Source organism: Xenopus laevis, chromosome 9_10L (assembly GCF_017654675.1).
Source record: "Xenopus laevis strain J_2021 chromosome 9_10L, Xenopus_laevis_v10.1, whole genome shotgun sequence".
In the NCBI taxonomy this organism is placed as follows: Eukaryota; Metazoa; Chordata; class Amphibia; order Anura; family Pipidae; genus Xenopus; species Xenopus laevis.
This window is the reverse complement of record NC_054387.1, coordinates 67850630-67863339: the sequence shown is the minus strand read 5'-3', so window position 1 is coordinate 67863339 and position 12710 is coordinate 67850630. Positions and strand designations below refer to the sequence as shown.

Sequence of the window (12710 nt, the reverse complement as noted above, 5' to 3'; positions counted from 1 at the left end):
GCAGAGCAAATGGTACATCCCACAGTGGCTGCCCAGTCTGAGCAGCACCCTGTTACCCGATTATGAGTTTGTCATAACACTGCAAGGAGATTTATTAACGTTTAATGTATTTTTTGTTATACTGTATATTCTATAAAAATCCTGTAATATGTTCCCAGGGATATGTAGTAATAAATGCCTATAGTAATGTAGGTGGGCTGCTGGCCTTGCTGTGTACATGCCAGTGTTCCCCTACTGTTTTCCAGTGATATATTTGCTCTAAACCATTCCCAATATTTATAACAGAAAATTGTGTTGTCTCAAATTGCAGACATAAACGGTCCAGTTTAATGCTGAATGCTTTATGTGACTGCTTGGATCCATTCTGGTCTATGGGGTGTTAGTGCTCAGTGCATCTCAGTAAAATCCCTCAGCACTATCACCTGTCTGAATCCTTATCCCTGGTAAAATGTACCCAGCTCTGATAAATCACCACTTTGTTCTGCTGAACAGAAGTTTCTTTAAAATAAAATCCGTACTACCAATGCTTTGATGTAACATTTTTATGTTTATTTCTGGTCTATGGCAATGGTGTTTATGTTTTGCGAAACTGTTTAAGCAGTTATGGTTCCAAAAGGATTTCAAAAACAGTTATAAAATGCCTTAAAATCCTAAAATTCCAGTGGTCATAAAAATATACAGTAACAAACATTTAAGCTTAGAACAAGGTATATTACAGAAAAATATAAATATGTACAAATAAATACTGTAAATATTTTTACAAACATATTTTATCTACATAAAAATGTGCTTTTTTCAAATCAAGCACAACATTGACATTTGCCTGCAATGTGTAGTTAAGTGCAGTTATTTACAAAACCAGGTCAGTCCCAAGATCTGCATTGAAAAAGGGGCAGGGCTTGCTGGAAAGGTGTGGGCTATGTCTGTGAAGGGGTGGTCTTAAAGTCTAACAGGATGGGATTAGAACAGTGTATGTCAGGCCATTCACAGTTCTGGTCCCTCTTGCAACCTTTGGTCAGGGCCACTTTATCTCATAACAAGGTTAAAGATATAGGGAAACATTTGTGCAATTGTCATTATCATAGCTGCAAGAATATGTAGAGCAAAAAATAAGTTTTCACTCCAAACACACCATAGATGTCCTTCAGACTTAGCTCATAACATGGTTACAGATCTATAGAAACATTAAGGTGACCCTGCTATGGTTCCAGGGGTACCCAGGGCAGCAAAAAGCACCCAAATCTCACTCTAACTGGCCTTCATGTTGGGCTTCCTGGTGTATCTAGAAGAGCAAATCTGCATTGCATTCTTTCCAGCTCTTATCTTAAATGGCCTTCAGGCTGAGTCCCCTTCCCACAGCTCCAAGCCCCACCCAAGAAGGCCAGCCCCACAGTTTATGGTAGTTCTAATTGACTTACATGGACATGACAAAAGAGCTTGCTCTCTCATCACACTCTATTAAGTACTGTTGCAGAAAACTTATCTCACCACCCTAAAGGACCATTACCCACTGTTTCAATACTTTTTGTTGTCCACTCTTCATGGGCACCTGTATAGAAGTTTACCCAGACTTGAGTCCTTTGGCTACAAACTACGACCGAAAGGTGTCACGTGATGCTGGGAGTACTGCAATTACAGCTTACTGGCCAAAGTTTGGGCAAAATTGATAAACTGTTACAGTCATCATTGTGCCCTACTATGCCAATATAGCCCATTTTCCTGCCTAATATGGCTGCATTGCCAGGCCCAGAGTAGTAACCCCTATTTTTTATCTCATTCCCCCATAGCTAAAGAGTTCAAGCACCTGCTGGTAGTTTAGTTCATTGGAAGCTTAGCCACAGTTTGTTCTTAAATGAGATGAATAGAGAAAGAAAAGCAATAATATACATTGGTATAATCAGAGATATATAAAGATATATACAATTGCATGTGCTGTGGTTTATCATCAAATAGTGATCTGATGTCTGATGTGATCATTCTACGTTCTGGATCATAAATAGCCATTACATTTCTTATAAACTACTAAATTAAACCTTTCGAAAACCACTCACATATGCTCACAGATAACAAATGCAGCTCTGTTATTGGTCACTGCAAAGACAATTAAACTGAGGTCTCCAAACAAACACAAGTTCTCGTTAGAGAAAGAGCTCCATAGAAATAAAAGAATATTTGGTATTCCCATTGGTGGTTTTGTTTAAGGTTCTTCCTTCTGATTGGATAGTACACATCCCACTATCTATACAGTGGCACAAGCTATTTCAAGGAACTGGTTGGTGGTGGGAATAGCCAATCAAATTTCCAAACTCCTTGTTACGATCAGTTCCACAATGCTACAGATGCACTGAATGAACTTGCTCTAGAAGTTGATGCATTCCATTGACCCATTCCAGATGCAGAAAGGAGACAGCAATATCATGATCATCCATTCTGGATACATCTGGGGCCCAGCCATAACAGATTGCACTGGACAGCCTGGAATACTCAGTGCTTGGCATAAACGCTTGCCTTTCACATTGGCCTTGGTGTATCTGCTAAAGTCTTTACGTCCCATAGAGCCACAGCAGGAATAGGCATGCGAACACTGTTGCGCTGTGTACTGCGCTTCTGTCTGAGTTACTGAGCGGCGACGTAGTTGCAAATATGGCATCAGTTTCATTTCGGGGTAATGGCAAATTACAGATATTCCCTTCACAGCATGAGGTGCACACCTAAAGCACAAAACATAAACAAGTTAGTCATGGGGTTCAAAAATAAAATGGCAATACACGGGGGCTAATTGGGCTTCCGTTAACTGAATTACTAGTAAATAACTGGTTACGTTTGTCCTTATATCAGTTAGGCCAGACCGGAAATACTTGTGTTTACAGCCACTGCCCAACTACACTTCAATAGTCTGCTTGGTAATCCAGTCGTTCACCCAAGGGTCACATGTTGGTGCCAAACTAGTAAAAGAGCTGCTGACACCACAGGTATTCATAAATCTATGCTAGAATACGTGTTACAATATAATAAGCACAGCTCTGCAAGCAAATTTGAGCATACAGTGACCCTTATGTACTGTGTTTAACATCTCACCTTCCTATTTGTACTCATAGTACTGTGATTCTGGAATAAGAAACTGAGCTGCCAGGCTGGGCTCCTCGTTTTGTTACTGGAATGCTTACTGTGCATTTATTCCTACATTTGTTCTCATCATATAACTGACATTATAGGAAAGCATACCCACCTTCTGGTCCATATTGACAGAATCCCTGCAGCCAGTATTTAGGCACTGCTCCAGAGATGCACAGCGTTTTGTCACCAGCACACTCTCCCCCGTGGAATTCATGATGTGCTGAGTGTAGCAATACTTGGTCTCTGGGAAAACAAACATAATAGACTTCTTTATTCATATGAGCATTATATAGGTTTAGGTAGTCCTCCCCAAAAAGTAGTCAAAAGCCATATATAAGCATGATCAAAATTTCTTAAAGAGAATGCACTTTTAGGGTAAGGGCACACGGGCAGATTCGGGGAAGTTTAGTCACCCGGTGACTAATCGCCTCTTCTTCGGGGCGACAATCTCCCCAAACTGCCTTCCCCTACCTTCACGCTGGCTATAATAAAAAATCGCCAGCAGGATGGCACTCGCGTCTCTTCGTTTTCCGAAGTGACCTGAAGTTTCCTCATGAGTCAACTTCGGGCGACTTTGGAAAACGAAGTGCCCCGCGATCCGGCTGGCAATTTCTCATTATAGCCGGCGGGAATGTAGGGGAAGGCAGATCGGGGAGATTGTTGCCCTGAAGAAGAGGCGATTAGTCACCGGGTGGCTAAATCTCCCCGAATCTGCCCATGTGCCCTTACCCTAAGAAGCATTTCCCAACAAATAATTCACCCTCTTCCCTTATCAACAAAGTTGCTGGACTAAAGTTCTGAGCATGCTTTAGCCCTTGCCAATATGCTGGATTAGGCAAAGGGTTGTAGTCCTGCAGAGAAAGACTTTTATGGGACATTTACATGTGACCAGATTCCTACTTATCCTGTTATTATTTTACCTAATTTTGAGATGAATCTGATAAACATTAGTAAATAAATATGGCACGTGGGGGGGGGCAGGACAATATTTTTACACTGAACAGCTGGAGACGACTGACCAGGAAGCCCCTTGCCTGACCCTTAAAATGTAACAAAGCCTTAAAAAATGCCTTTTATATCCAGCTACATAGGAACAAGATAAGAACAGGAGGGAACCTCATCTTCCTATGTTAGTATGAACCACCCATCCTGTTATTAGCTCACCCTGTGTATACAGTCCAATGCTCAGCCTTATCAGGCTTTGTGTATATTCCCCTTTTCCAAGGACAAATTAATCTCCCTTTGATAAACAACTGTCATGCCTACTAATCCTCAGACTGTGTGAAAATCATATTTAATCTCCACTTTTGTCTGGCCCGTCAAAGGAGAATTATATTGGGAGATGGAACAAGGATAACCAATGTTTTTTTTTAAGACAAAGTCCAAAGAAAAGTGTCAAGTCTACAAATATTTGCTTATCTTCTGGAGTAAATTCCACATGGAAAACAATGGGTGAGAAGAGACACATTTAAAAAACAAAAATCAGATGTGTAAGTGAGTAATTTGTTAAATTGTGTTGCTCTAGTCTACACCAATACAGATAAGGCCATTTTTCCTTGAGTCTTATCAACTCATTGATACCATTGACCACACATTCAGGGAAGTTGTTCTAGAATTTAAAGATACTGAACAACTGTCTAAGAATGGGACCCCTGAACAAAAGTTTGATCAACAATGGCCTTCTATTATATTGGGCTTAACTATTCATATTGGGTCAACAACCATCATCTTTTTGATGATATCCTCCAAAGGCTGATGGATACAGCCACTTCACTGGCACTATCTATTAAATATATCCTATTAAACACAAGAACTAAAGTTGTGACAGCTTCCACAAAAAGAGAGAAATCTATGGCTCACTGTGTGTGTTCCTTACCACGAATGTGCAACTACCACTCGACAAATACATTGGAAAGCCTCTAAAGCTGGAAATCACAACGGCGAAAGCAAACAGTTTTGCTACTCTGTTTTCCTAAAATCACATCTGTCACCTCTACGTTCTGCACCACAATAAAGGAATCCCATGAGCAATATTTACTGAGTAGGGAAAACAGACAGGCTGTCATACTTGTGGTGTGCTCCCTGAATGAGACAAGACAATAGCAGCTGATTTTCCTTGACATGCGTTATCACAAAAATGTTACTTGTGGAGAAATATTTGAATGTAATTCGTTTTACAAGGGTAATTTTTCTTGCTTAGTGCAGTGGCCCCAATCCTTATAGTCATATGAGTGTCAGTAATTCCTTTCAGCAGCTGGAGATTTCCATTGACTTTGATTTGCTCCATGGAAGGGTCACGCCACACGTCTGGATGGGAGTTTAAGAGGTTTTAACAGCTCAAAATGAGGATGAAAAATGGCCTTCCTTTAATAAACACAGAAGTAGGAGCATTTTTATAAAGCTGCAGGCGGCTTACGTTTGGTTCTTGATTAAAAAAGCACATTTTTGCACCCATGGCTGTGGTTAAAGGAAAACTACACCGCTGATCAATATTTCCTGTCCTTCCGCATGGCAGTAGGCACTAATGGGTTAACTCCCTCGCACAGCGGAAGTACAGGAACCAATAAACCTAATTCCCAACCCCCTTACCCCATCTCTTTTTTTCCTGTCCTCGCATCAGGAAGGATTCCCCTGTGCCGGTGTGGTTCCTCTCTGCCTCACCGAAGCGACCGGTTCACATATAGCCGGTGGAGCCTGGTAGCTGGGCTTTTAGAACGCGGTAAGACGCGGGGTGTGCAGTAAGGCGTTCTGAGTGCAGTAAGTCGGATCCCGCGGTAAGACACTGTGTAGACTCTTGATGATGTCATCTCTAGGCGCCCTTGGCTCTTAAAGCGCCCATTACCTGTTGTACAGCAGGAGCAGGTTTTGTTTGCAGTACATGCAGCAGGAGCCGTTTGCTGGTTGGGAGAGCCTGAATGTAAGCAGTGTTGCAGGCCTACCGGTTGGGGACCTAGGTGAACTGTACAGCTACTTATATTTACTCCTCTTTTTTCAGAGCATGAGTTCTAGGAGCCGGAGATCCCGGTCATCCTCTAGGGGGTAAGTGTATCAGAGAGATGTGTGGTGACTCCTATGTGATGGTAACAAACTCGTTTCTTTGTAGGTCACCTAGAAGGAGGAGTCATCATTCAAGGAAGGCGGTGGAAAAAGAGTGTTCAATATGTGATAATCCAGCGATGCATAACAAAAAAGTATGCCTAATGTGCTGGGAATCTATGTCTGGCAAAAGAGCAGATGATCAATGGAGTGCTATGAGAGACTGGTTTAAGGAGTCTATGTCTAAATCACTGGAGGACCTAGTAGGAACTGTGACAGCTAATGTGATACAGAAAGTGGGTCCCAGTGCCCCAGTAATGGGGAAAGAGAGCCGTGATCCTAAGGTGCCTGCGGAGTGTGAAGCACGTCAGCAGGGGGCAGCAAGGTGTAGCCTTTCGGCTACTTCAGAGGAGGAAGAGGAGCTAATTGTATTGGATGAAGATTCCTCGTTTGATTTGGATCTAATAGAACCTCTAGTAAAAGCTGTCCGGAAAGTATTGGAACTAGAGGACACTGAACAAGAGAAAAAGCAGGACAGAATGTTTAAATCATCAGGAAAGAAAGATCTGGTATTTCCAGTCCACGATGTACTGAAAGATATTATTAAGGAAGAGTGGGCAGTACCAGATAAAAAGTACTCAGAACCTAGACACATGAAGAAGATGTACCCGTATGCGGAGGGGGATGTGAGTCGGTGGACCAACCCCCCCAAAGTGGATGCTGCCATCACAAGGGTGGCTCGTAAGACCACATTGCCAGTGGATGAGGGGGTTTCCTTGAAGGATCCTGTAGAAAGGAGACAGGATACAGTGCTGAGGAAGGCCTATTCAGTTTCGGGGCTACTCTGCAAGCCAGCGGTAGCAGTCACGTGTGTGGCAAAGGCATCCAAAATCTGGCTGCAAGAGATAGAAACTGAGCTGCAGCTTGCTGGAGACAAAGACAAGGTGGGTCACCTAGTGGGTGATATAAAGGTGGCTATTGATTTCATCACGGACGCATCATTGGAGGTGCTGAAATTGGCAGCCAGAAATATGGGGTATGCAGTGGCAGCTAGGAGGATGCTGTGGCTAAAACATTGGCAAGCAGATACCCCTTCCAAGTTCAATCTGTGTGCGCTCCCTTTCGAGGGGGAGTTGCTGTTTGGGCCAAAACTTGACAGTATTATTTCTAAGGCTTCGGCGGGCAAGAGCTCCTTTTTGCCGCAAGAAAGGCGTGTGAGACGTCAGCCAGTCCGTGCAGGCTGGGCGGACAGAATGCCGTTTAAGGATGCCAAGACCTATAGGCCTGGAAAGCAATTTGATAGGCAGCCCTTTTGGAGAAATCGCGGGCAAAATCAGCTCAAAAAAGAGTTCAAGCAGGGAAAGCCTAAATCGTTCTGACGGTGTTCAGGCCCAGCTGCCGCCAGTAGGGGGAAGACTACTTCAATTCCAGGCAGTCTGGGGGAAAACTACGATGGACAGTTGGGTCCGGGAAGTGGTATCCTTAGGTTACCACTTGGAGTTTTCGAAAAAACCAAACAGAAGTTTTTTTGTGGAATCAAAGGTTCCGAAAACGCTGGAAGCTCATCGAGCAATGAATCACATTTTATTAGATCTGTTGGAAAAGGAAGTAATTTTAACAGTGCCGGAAAGCCAGAAGGGACAAGGTATCTATTCTCCGATCTTCCTCAGGAAAAAGGCGTCGGGGGAGTTCCGAGCTATCTTAGATCTCAGAGGATTAAATTCGTTCCTGAAGGTAAAGTCATTCAAAATGGAGACATTGAGTATTATTTCGCAGAACCTACGGGTAAACGATTGGCTAGCAAAGATAGATTTGCGAGATGCATATCTTCATGTCCCTATTCTCTTAAGTCACCAGAGATTCCTCAGGTTCTCGGTAAGGGGGGAGCATTTTCAATACCGAGCACTTCCCTTTGGGCTAGCGTCTTCACCGAGAACCTTTTCAAAAGTTCTGGCTCCAGTCATAGCCGCCCTACGCCTGCAGGGCATACAGATCTTCACCTATTTGGACGACCTGCTGATAAAGGCCTCAAACGAACAACTGCTGAACCAGCAGGTCCAGGTGACCATTACGGTTCTAGAGGAACATGGATGGTTAATAAATTTCCAAAAGTCACAACTGGTCCCGTCACAACGGATGGAGTTCTTGGGGGTTCTAGTGGATACCAAGCAGTCGCGACTATATCTTCCCCCAGGCAAAGTGGAAGACATTATTCGAAGAGTGCAGAGTGTTATCAAATTTCCTTATACCACGGCTCTGATCTGTCAAGAGATAATAGGGAAACTGGTAGCTACGAAGGATGCCGTCAGGTGGGCAATGATTCATCTTCGACAGCTCCAGTTCGGGTTTCTTCAACAGTGGAAAAGAGTTACTCAGTCTCAAATCATTATTCTGTCACGACAAACAGTGAAGAGCCTGGAGTGGTGGCTAAATCCGTTCAATCTTTCTCAGGGCAAGCCAATAGATTGCTCATCGTGGCAGATGGTCACGACGGATGCCAGCAGCCTTGGATGGGGGGCTCATACGGCATGTGTATCAGCACAAGGCATATGGCCACCGGAGGCAGTAACGTGGTCCTCGAACTTCAGGGAACTGAAAGCGGTGTTGCAGGCGCTAGTGAGCTTCAAAAGTCAGCTCAAAGGGACAGCAGTCCTCATTCAGTCAGACAATATAACAACGGTAAAATATATAAAGAAACAAGGAGGGACTCACAGCAGGAAATTGTTGAGTCTGACTTTGGAGATTTTCGAATGGGCAGAGAACAATCTCCTCGACTTGTCAGCAACTTATATTCCTGGTCGTCAGAATATTCTGGCAGATCTGTTGAGTCGGAGGACACTCCACCCAGGGGAGTGGGAGTTGTCGCAGGGGAGTTTCCAAACGTTGGTGAATCGTTGGGGCCTCCCTCAGATAGACCTCATGGCTACATCCAGGAACAGGAAGGTGAGACTGTTCTGCTCCTGGTACCCGGAGAGGCAAGCATTGTGTCAGGATGCTTTCAGTCTGAAGTGGATGTTCAAACTGGCATACATTTTTCTGCCGATCCCGATCATATCAAGGGTATTGAACAAAATTCAGAAAGACAAAGCTACAGTTATAGCAGTAGTGCCATGGTGGCCGAGAAGGCCTTGGTTTGCCCGGTTGTGGGAAATGGCATTGGACAATCCAGTCAAGCTACCCTATCACCAGGGTTCGCTATGCCAAGGCAAAATATTCCACCCAAACCCACAAAAATGGGCTTTGACGGGGTGGCTTTTGAGCGGAAAGAGCTGACAGAGCTTGGGCTCGCAGAAATGACTATTGACACACTGTTGGCAGCTAGAAAGCCATCAACAGAGAATACCTACCATAGAATTTGGGAAAGATTCAGGGAATGGTGTACATTGTCAGGAGATTCATTTACATCACCAACCGAGTCGGCAGTAGTAAATTTTCTGCAGTCAGGCTTAGAGAAGAATCTCAGCTTGGCTACCCTGAAAGTGCAAGTGTCAGCCTTGTCAGCATTGACGAAAGTCAAATGGGCGGAGTATCCATTAGTGACCCGCTTTATTCAAGGAGTCAAACATCTGAAACCGCAAGTGAGACCAATTTTGCCATCATGGGATTTGAATTTGGTTCTTCAGTCTCTCATGACGGAACCATTTGAGCCTCTGGAGTCAATTAGCTTGGACCTCCTGTCAATGAAGACTGCTTTCTTGATAGCGGTAACGTCAGCACGGAGAGTGGGGGAGATACAAGCATTGCTGAGGAAAGAACCATATCTGAAAATGTTACATGATAAAGTAACGTTAAGGCTACCAGAGAAATTCCTCCCGAAAGTGGTATCCTCCTTTCATGCTAGTAAGGAGATTGTGCTGCCGGCTTTCTTCCCTAACCCCGCTACGGAAGAAGAAGTAAACTGGCATAAACTGGATTTGGTGAGGTGTTTGTCAATATACTTGCGAAGAACCGAGGCATTCAAGAGGTGTGATAGTCTCTTTTTGCTATTTAAAGGATCTTCTATGGGCCATCAAGCTTCTAAGCGTGTGATTGCAAGCTGGATAAAAGCTTGTATCAAGAAGGCGTATTTACTCAAAGCTATGCAGGCTCCCCATGTTAAGGCTCACTCCACTAGAGCGGTGGCTGCGTCCTGGGCGTTCGAGGCTCAAGCTACGCCGGAAGAAATTTGCAGTGCAGCTGCATGGTCCTCTATATCTACTTTTGTTCGTTGTTATAAGCTTGATGTTTGTTCCGTAAACAAAGCTGGTTTCGGGCTTAAAGTCCTCTCTTCAGTTCAATTTAATAAATGATTTTCCCGCCCAAAGTCTGTACTGCTTAGTTAATTCCCATTAGTGCCTACTGCCATGCGGAAGGACAGGAAAATGGAAAATTCTATCATACTTACCGTAATTTTCCTTTCCTGGACTGAAGCATGGCAGTAGGCACGACCCACCCCTTCAGTACCTGAGCTCGGACAGGGAAAGAGATGGGGTAAGGGGGTTGGGAATTAGGTTTATTGGTTCCTGTACTTCCGCTGTGCGAGGGAGTTAACCCATTAGTGCCTACTGCCATGCTTCAGTCCAGGAAAGGAAAATTACGGTAAGTATGATAGAATTTTCCATTATAAAGATATGTTGCATAAACCAGCTCATATTTAAAATCCTGCTTCATGTAAATAAACCATTTTCATAAAGTACATTAGAACATGTAAATGCTCAACATACATTTTGTTTAGTTTACAATGGTATTCTTAACATCTGCCAATGTTAAATGTGCTATACCAAAGTTAAAGTAATAATAAAATAAGACAAAGTAACTAAAGAAAAGAAGAGAAGGAAAGATAGCAAGAAATATAATAAGAATTAGGGTCCCCCACTCTCATTGTAACATAAATATAATCTGCATATAGTGTATTGCCCAACACATTTACGTTATTGAAAATTAAGATGTTTCCTAGCAGAATAATTTGACCACGGCATCTGAACTTCAACTAAATTTTCCATTTTGCCCTGTACTAGGGCTGTTTCTGCAGATACATAATGACCGTCAATGGAAAAGCAAGTGTTAAAATGCAAAATAATCAAGTAATTTAAATAACCAAGTCATTTTAATAGCACAAATGCGGCCTAGCCCTGTGAAAGAATATCTTTTCCAGCATTTCAAAAGTTTCTGCAAATATCTGAGAGATCGGTAGTTTGCTTTATGTAACTAAGTTCCTTGGGATAATCTTTACCCCTAAATACATTATAGCAGTAGGGATTTATGTGGATTTACCTTCAGACCTGAGCAACTGTAAAATTTAGATAGTAAGGAAAAAAGGGTAGGAGGCCTGTTAATGGTCTAGTCAAAGTCAATAGTAGATCATCAGCATATAGACTAACCTTGTATTTAAAATAGTAGTTAGAGGAGAGCACTCATAGAAGCAGATACTGCTAAAACATTTTATTATTGACTACAAATCACACAACATATTTCAGGCATGGCCCTTTCTCAAGCTAACCTTGTATTCCTTGCCTCCCTTCCACTTATAAACAGAAATATTAGCATTCATGCAGACCATATGTGCTAAAGGCACTTTACCTCCTAAAATGGATTATCCTTGTCAGATAGCTTTAACACCTCAACTGTATGAGCTAGCAGAGGCAACGACATTTTAGCACCCTAACTATAACAAGTTTTGTTACTCAGCAATGCAAATTTTATTTGCACAATGAATAGATTAAGCAATTGATTTAAAGAACCCCTAGAATTTGCAGAGGATATATGTATATATTTATATAGTTACAATATAAAATGAGAGACGCAACATCAATTCAAATATTTTGGTGGCCCCAACAACTTGCGACACATTGGCCGCAGCAAAATATCCCCAGTTTCCAAAAATCCAACGTAGTGTGGCCAAGTAAGCATGATTGCCAAAAGATTTTTGGTTAGTGCCATAGACTGCTTGATTCTTAAAAATCTGTTGTGGTGCCCCATAGGCACTGCTGTTCCAACATAAATAAGCTGTATTGCAAGTGGAAACCACAGTTTTTTTTTTTTATAACCAATCTTGATATTGCAGCAAATATAGTAAGAGGAATGTTTAGGCATGTAACAATGGCCTATATCTATAATCAGAGCCTTAGAGAATGAAAAAAGAGTAACATGACTGGTGAAAGATGCTACTTCCTACTACTACTACTACTAACACTTGGGAACATTGGTCTACATTGAATTACACTGTAATAAGGTTATCTAAGTTAGTCCAATGTTCCCAAGGAAAAGAATCCATAAGTCGTTATGAAGCAGAAAGACAAGGGGTGATCAATATAAATTAGCCCTTATCTCTTTTTCGTGAGTTTTCACAAGTTAATCTAAAAAAGGTGCAACGTGTCCATTCATAAATCTAGGATCCTGAGATAAGATCAGCATTAAGTGATTAAGAAAGCACATATTTATATTTCTATTGTTCCCTAAGGGCCCAGTTCTCTATCACTGCAGGGATCCGAGCCTAGTCTGGAATAAATTGTGTTTGACAAGGTTTGTGGTTTATTTTCTGCTTCAGACATACATTCTGCTGGATGACACAATGCAGA

General features: G+C 42.5%; 2 protein-coding genes across 5 annotated transcripts in view; one reads left to right on the top strand and one right to left on the bottom strand.

The window, feature by feature from the left end:
• Positions 1 to 527: 527 nt before the first annotated feature.
• Positions 528 to 12710, bottom strand: part of lypd6.L (LY6/PLAUR domain containing 6 L homeolog) — a 40244-nt gene continuing 28061 nt past the window's right edge. For all 3 annotated transcript variants that reach the window (XM_018235761.2, XM_018235760.2, XM_018235762.2), the window contains exons 4-5: positions 3230 to 3360; positions 528 to 2711 (exon numbers count right to left, since the gene is read on the bottom strand). In XM_018235761.2, the coding sequence (XP_018091250.1) occupies positions 2544 to 2711; positions 3230 to 3360 (299 nt within the window). In that variant the 3' untranslated portion in view covers positions 528 to 2543. The remainder of the gene's footprint in view (positions 2712 to 3229; positions 3361 to 12710) is intronic.
• LOC121398375 lies at positions 5645 to 7658 on the top strand. Of its 2 annotated transcripts, XM_041577571.1 has the most exons (3): positions 5645 to 6034; positions 6113 to 6156; positions 6221 to 7658. In XM_041577571.1, the coding sequence occupies exons 1-3, from the start codon at positions 5996 to 5998 to the stop codon at positions 7530 to 7532; spliced, it is 1395 nt and encodes a 464-aa protein (XP_041433505.1). In that variant the 5' UTR covers positions 5645 to 5995; the 3' UTR covers positions 7533 to 7658. The 2 variants fall into 2 exon arrangements, with proteins under 2 accessions (XP_041433505.1, XP_041433504.1); XM_041577570.1 differs by having other exon boundaries at positions 5646 to 6156.

Bases quoted from the DNA above. Each gene is read 5' to 3' on its own strand.
- LOC121398375 (XM_041577570.1), top strand. From the start codon at position 5,996: ATGCAGCAGGAGCCGTTTGCTGGTTGGGAGAGCCTGAATGTAAGCAGT. The intron at 6,157-6,220 runs GTAAGTGTATCA...GTTTCTTTGTAG, and splicing joins TCCCGGTCATCCTCTAGGGG to GTCACCTAGAAGGAGGAGTC.